Genomic DNA, 6,460 nt, shown 5'->3' with positions numbered 1-6,460 from the left:
CATGTTGTCCCCCATGGCCTGTTCGGAAGTGAATCAGTCACGCAACTGACTGTTGGGAATGGCTTAAATTATCTGGAATTTCACGATAACCTGCATCTTGGGACACCTTGAATCGATCATTCTGCACTTTGTGACGAATTTGCCCTCTTGGTCGACGAACTTCTCACGAGGAATGCCAGAAAAATGGTCAAACTTCCCTCAAAGAAGCAAAATGTTCCCTTCTGCTAGAGGAGCAGCTTTTGTTGCTTTACGTGTCTTTCCAAGTGGACAACATTTCGTACGCAGTACTTTTCAGGCAACCCTTGAGAAATGCTGACTGCTGCGGTTGCCTTTGAATCGGTTTAAAGATGCTCATCTCGTCTTTGAGAGACCGTGGGTTGGCAGTCTGTACTAGGCCTCTGAAATGAGCTCACTTTTCAGTACAAGAACGGACACTGTTCTAAAGTAGCTGTATCGGAGTGCACTTGTGTTCATTTTTGCCTACAATATGAAAACTGTAGATGTCTAACCTCCCTCCTCGACCCACAGATACCATAAATTTTGTGTTATAAGGGCCTTTTCTTTACCATTAGTTTCTTTGTATCAAACTCCGTGTAATAAAACCATATCGCCAATCTTTCCCTCATAAACGCGCTCGACAACGCGATCAACCACATCTGTCGGAAATCATGTTAGCCGATTGAACCGAAAATATCACCTGCTTTTTTTTGCCGTTCACTCTATCTCGTCCACCTTGCTAGCATATTTTCAGCCATCCGTCTCTTTTAACTTGCCTGTCGTGATAACAGTTGGTTCACCCGATTCCTTTGTATCCCCGTTCTCATCCTATATTATTTTAGGCCGCTCGGTCGTCTGCCAGACTGGCTGGCAATGAAGAACGTATCCTTTTTGATGTCGTTTACGTTTGTTTTGTTGTCCTGACTAATCCTCACCAATAGCTGCAGCTCACCATCGTTGGGCGCCAAATGAAACTAGCCAATCAGAAGTGAGATGGGTATAACGCCACGGCCTCACAGCTGAAATACTCTGTACTTCAACAGTCGCTCGTATACTCCCAAAACCGATCGTGCACTGTTTAAACATTGATGATTTTCAATTTGGTCTTTCACTTTAGCTTATCATGCTTCTCTTTGCTTGAAGCTAAAACAACTTCTACCTAGTCAAGCCATCTTGTCTTTCGTTAAGCGCCAATGCCGTACAGTTTATTTCACAATCCAACTACGACTGTGTCATCCAAGAACAAAGTTTTTGGCACCAATGATTGCAAGTCTACCTTTTGCCGTTTTATTTACTGCTCAAAATCAAGTAAAGCGGGTTGCATCCCCCTTAACGATGACCATATTTCAGTCGAAACCAAATTGGTAGCCGCCGATTTCCATCTGTGTGACGAAAATGTTTGCGTATTACTTCATTCGCCAGACCCCGGAGGGGGCATCCTCTTCGGTGGTACCTTGGAAAGTAAGTACACTTTGACTTAGAGTGTCGATACACTTTTCCAATGCTAATGCCCGCGGGTTTTTTTTATGTAAGTACACTTTGACTTTGAGTGTCGGTACAGTTTTCCAATGCTAATGCTCGCGGGTTTTTTTTACCATCTACCCACTGTTTGGCACCTCTGAAACCCCCTCAAAGGGGATTTTAAATGATGTAAATCCAAATTTTGTCCGTTTTAGCTGCTTATCACATTTCAGTATTCCATTCACACTCATTTCATTCTAAAAATCCCGAGAAACCTTTCCGAACAACACTCTGTGAGTATCGATACAAAGCGCATTTGATGGACGGAACTGTATGGCAAATCGCCCTTTTGATGGAACACACATGGCGGTTACCAAAACCTATGCGCTGTAATTTTCCCCAGGGGGGGGGGTCTTCTCGGCCACTGTCAAAGCGCTCATCACTGCTCCTGATTTTTCGAATCTTCAACCATCCTGTACAAGCCGATTCGGTGAATTAGTACAGACGCTGCTCTTCTTGTCACGTGCGCATGGCCCTCAAAATGTGCTGTCTGCTGGCTAATTTTTCCTATCGGCTGTTTGACTAGGGCGGCCTGTGTGAGTGGACAGACTCATTGAGGCGTTATATGTTTGAGGATGCATTTGACTGTTCATCGCTGATATCCGGAACACGAAATTTAAGTTTTGAACAAGAGCAAAGTCCATCCCAGGGTAGAATTTACTCTTGGTCCGCGCGTGGTGGTCTGACTCTGTCAATCCAGGTTACCAACAGTGTCCCTTGCCCCATCGGAGGCCTTTGAGTTGTCTTGTCTGTCCGGTCACTTGGGCAAAAGGTTGTCTCTTGGTCAATCCAGACGATATTCTTCACGTTGATTGTTACCAGCATAACTCAAGCATTCTTTCATGCGGAGTGTTCTCTTCAAAGAAGACCGAAAGAAATTCTCGTTAAAGTTACCGTTTTATTATGCCTGGAAAGCAAAGTTTTCACATGTTATTTTGGTCTTGACTTTGTCAGTGCTGGTTTCCAATAGAGGGTGAATACCATTCAGTTCAACTCCACGGGCCTACCAGTAGTGGATGCTTGGTGTGCATTGATGACTAACAAATGATATCGTTCAGGTTTGACTGTTCATACATCGTTGTCAGTCGTACCAGCGGTGTTACTTCGACAGTCATCCCTCAAGAGAGATCCCTGCGAACATGGGATACAGCTAGGCGCGATGTAGTGCGCGATCCCTTTGCCTCGAAGAAAGATAACTGAAGGGATGGGCCAAAAACCATTGTAATCGTTTATCTGTAATCATATCCAAGCAACCGAGGACCCAACCAGGTGGACCCAATGAAGAGCACAAAAAAGTCCTCTGAAGGACAAAGGTACCAAGTGGGTATTTTCAATAATGCCTCAACTGGTTAGTATAATCACAAGGCGGAGATTCTATACCGCTTCCGTCCGGCTCAACTCTCCGTTTGGTCTGTCGAAGTATCCTGAAGTTGGCTCCGGTTAGACTTTGGAGAGGGGACGGTAGTCTAGGTCAGGGAACATGATTCTTTGTGAAGGTGTGTGCTGACGGAGTTTGGTGGCGTCACTGCAAGTAACTGCGTTATACGACCCTGGAAATGACTGTTTTCTATCATGGGCGAGATGGTCCAAGTGATTAGAGCGCGAATTTATTGACCGGAAGGTCCGTAGTTCGACCTCTGCCTCTCGACGTCCCCTGTCTAGGCTTGGGCAACCTGGCAGTATCCCAGCCCTCGTGCTTCCTTCGGGTGGCATGGCAGCTAGGCACCAAAAGGGTGTTACAGCTGAACGATTTTTTTGCTCTGATTGCATAAGTGTGTGAAATCCCGCATCACTTTCTCATCGACCGAATATATTCTCCTGCGTGCAGCCGATTGGGAAACATATTAACATTGGACAACACTAGACACGTCGGCAACCTGATCGTCTTTTTTGTGGGAAAGGATTTTCTCCCGCTGTGACGAAACTGAAATATTTGCGCCCAACAGATCGTGCTATTTTAGCCTGATTGGGAATAATTTGTGCTGCTACTCTTTGCCTTATCACATCTGAAATTCTTTGCATGAACACTGGTTAATTGTAATTCTGAGCGGTAGAGCGTTCTCCCATTCCGAAGGTTGCGATTTCGACCATAAAAGTCGAAGTCTGCACGCTACCAACAATTCTTAACAAGTATTGGACGTACATTCGTAATGCACTACTCACAAGGTTGCTGAGAATTCGTTGACAGCCTACGACCGGTTTCGCCCTTCTTGGGGCTCATCAGGTAGGTGCAGTCCCCGAGTTTCCGTCAACCTTATATTCCACTAGACGTCTGTGGAATGGTTGGTGACTGTTTTCAATTTCTCGACAACATCTAGAATCAGGCATCCGGAGTCTCCTACCAACATGATACAAAGTAGTCTGCCTCCTACAAGTCGAATGGGTGTCCTATATGAGAAGTAGTCACTCGCGGAGCCAGTCCACTACAGGAAGCGAACTGCGTGATCGAAGCAGAAGTGACGCTATACTTCGTTTAAGCGCTCGTCAGCCAATCGTGGCCGAGCTGTGTAATAAAGCTCAACTACGAACCGGCTCGTTTCGGATTCAGATCACCCTAGAGCATCAAAATAACAGTCCCGTTGAAGTATCCAGAGTGTTAAGTTTGGAGACGAGTAGCTTTGAGCTGATGTGTTCGTGTGCTAACTGTGGTGGATTGTACTTTTTATTCAGTACTTTCTTCCGTACACAAGGCGGTCATCTATCGGCGAGGTGGCCCAGGTGGTTAGAGCGCGAATTTACTGACCGGAAGGTCCGTGGTCCGAACCCGACCTCTGCCTCTCGACTTCCTCTGTCTAGGCTTGGGCAACCTGGCAGTATCCCAGCCCTCGTGCTTCCTTCGGGTGGCGTGGCAGCTAGGCTACAGCTGAACGGTTTTTTAGTATGAATGGGCTTCATGGATTTCGCGACGTTAGGCAACAAGGTCTCTACATATTTCGTTCTAATCTGGTTCCAAACGCATAACACCGTGAACTCTGTTAAGCCCCAGGCAAACGACATCAAATTTGATTATGGCGATCCTGTTGTATCGTGGGCGGCCGTCTATTGGTTACGCCTGCACCGAGCCTGCCAGACTACGCGATAGGGAGAAGACGGAGAACTGGGGACACGGCTGTATTGCCAGGACAAAACATACAGAGCGTCTGCGTAAATATATGGGATGACTAAATGGCCAAATATGGTCGTTCACTTGTTCGCTCCTTACACCCAATGGCGGTGTTCAGGTCATGAACAATCTCAGGCCCACTACGCTGGTCGTATGTTGCCAAGCCATGTTTGGTGAGCTCCGCCAACGCACCTGCTTTCTGGACGTGTCGTACCGATGGTGACCTTGGGGATGCGTCCCTCTGCACGTGTACTTTTTCCGTACGTGTACTTTTTCCGTGTCTGGGTGCGCCCTGACAGATCCATGCTTTTATCTGACCCCCTGTGCGATAACACCAACCCGTGCTGGGAAGAGCACATTATTCGCCCGTTCCTCTTCTGATTTCTGATCAAACATCAGTAGCCACTCGATTCAACCAATCGAACTAGATCTGTACTAACAAAATCAGTGTGCTCCGTCCGGTAAGAATAATTCTGACTTCCAAATTGAGCGGAACATTTTACGAAAAGAGTCCGGCAACTCTGTGATGTATTATAGATTTCAGCAGAAACACCATGTCCACCTGGAAATTTGTTAGTTTTCATCTGAGTGACTATTGTCGTGGTTGATAGCGCGGTGCAGATGACGGAAAGACTGGTCTGTGTAGCTGAGAACTGGACTAAAGCGCGGTTTTTCGTCCAAGATCTGGAATGGGCTCGCTTCCTGAGTTGGTTGTCGGGAGGTGTGGTTCCTGACGTTCGTCTTCTGTATCAGACGAAAGAGTCCTCAGAAGTTCGCGGCATTATCTACGCTCGGCAAGAGCTGAGATCAACTCAGATGGAACGCGTCGCCTTTTGCACATGGTGTTTCCTCGTTGCAAGTTGGATGGACATAGCCTGTTGGGTAACTTTCTGCCAGTGGATACCCAGTCAGCTCTCTCAGTCAGCATGGTCAACCCCGGTTCGGATCAGAGGTCGTTGTTGGATAAGGTTTAAACCGCCATTATCGTTCCCGGATCCCTGCAGTCCGATCGTAGTTTTCCATTGAAGAAGCCGAGTTTTAGGGAGCTGTTTTCACTCTAGCTGGGTGCTATATCCAAGAGCACTTTAATTTTGTAAGCCGACATCTCAAATAGTGAATTTAAACATCCTCATGTTGTTTTCAGTGTGTTGAACAATTCAGTCTTTACGGTCTACTCCCGGGGGTTGGCTAATGTCGCGCACACACCTAGCCCGTTAGCTTTGCTATCCACACACGATCTCCACCGATGCTCATCCCGTGAGCCTAGTGAGGTTGATTTCCGGAAACAGAAATACAAGGTATCATCATAGTCAGGCATGTACCCTCTTGTGTTTCCTCTTCTTATCATCGAACGCAGTGCCCCAAGAGAGAACTGAGAATGCTGAGGATGAGATGTATAGCGCCGTTGAGTCGCATCACGTTCTTGGACATGGTTCATGTGCCTCTCCTTGAGGTTGACTAGACACCTGTACTATTCCTCCTAGTCGCTTTTCTCAGCCGTTGAGAGTGGAATTTTTACTCTTTCCGTTTTTGTTTTCCCAGGGTGCATTTTCTCGGATAGTTTGATTGTCAGTAATCGAGGCAACAGTACCGGTGTGTGGTTGTGAGCCGAAATTGTGTGTTTGTGTGTGTGTGCATTGCACCATTTGCAATGCCTTCCACATCCTCGCACTGCAAGTAACCCAGAAAACTACACCGATTCACTTCAAGACGCTCTGAAGATGTCACCTCGACTGATGGGAACGTAGTTGTCCAGCTCGGTGCCCAGATGAAGACCGATTGTTTTACTGGCCTACCGTTTCCACCCTTTATCTCTTATTCATGCTGATAGGAGTGCGA

The 6,460-nt window shown here is 46.7% G+C and overlaps 1 protein-coding gene across 1 annotated transcript in view; it reads left to right on the top strand.

Moving 5' to 3' along the window:
- Positions 1–1,361: 1,361 nt before the first annotated feature.
- T265_12929 (hypothetical protein) overlaps positions 1,362–6,460 on the top strand; it is a gene marked incomplete at both ends in the record, with an annotated part of 44,364 nt that continues 39,265 nt past the window's right edge. The window contains one exon of the mRNA XM_009166297.1: positions 1,362–1,458. Coding sequence (XP_009164561.1) covers positions 1,362–1,458 — 97 coding nt within the window. The remainder of the gene's footprint in view (positions 1,459–6,460) is intronic.

Source organism: Opisthorchis viverrini, assembly GCF_000715545.1.
Source record: "Opisthorchis viverrini unplaced genomic scaffold opera_v5_24, whole genome shotgun sequence".
NCBI classification, from domain to species: Eukaryota; Metazoa; Platyhelminthes; class Trematoda; order Opisthorchiida; family Opisthorchiidae; genus Opisthorchis; species Opisthorchis viverrini.
The sequence above is the reverse complement of the archived record's forward strand: the minus strand, read 5'-3'. Positions and strand labels throughout refer to the sequence as shown.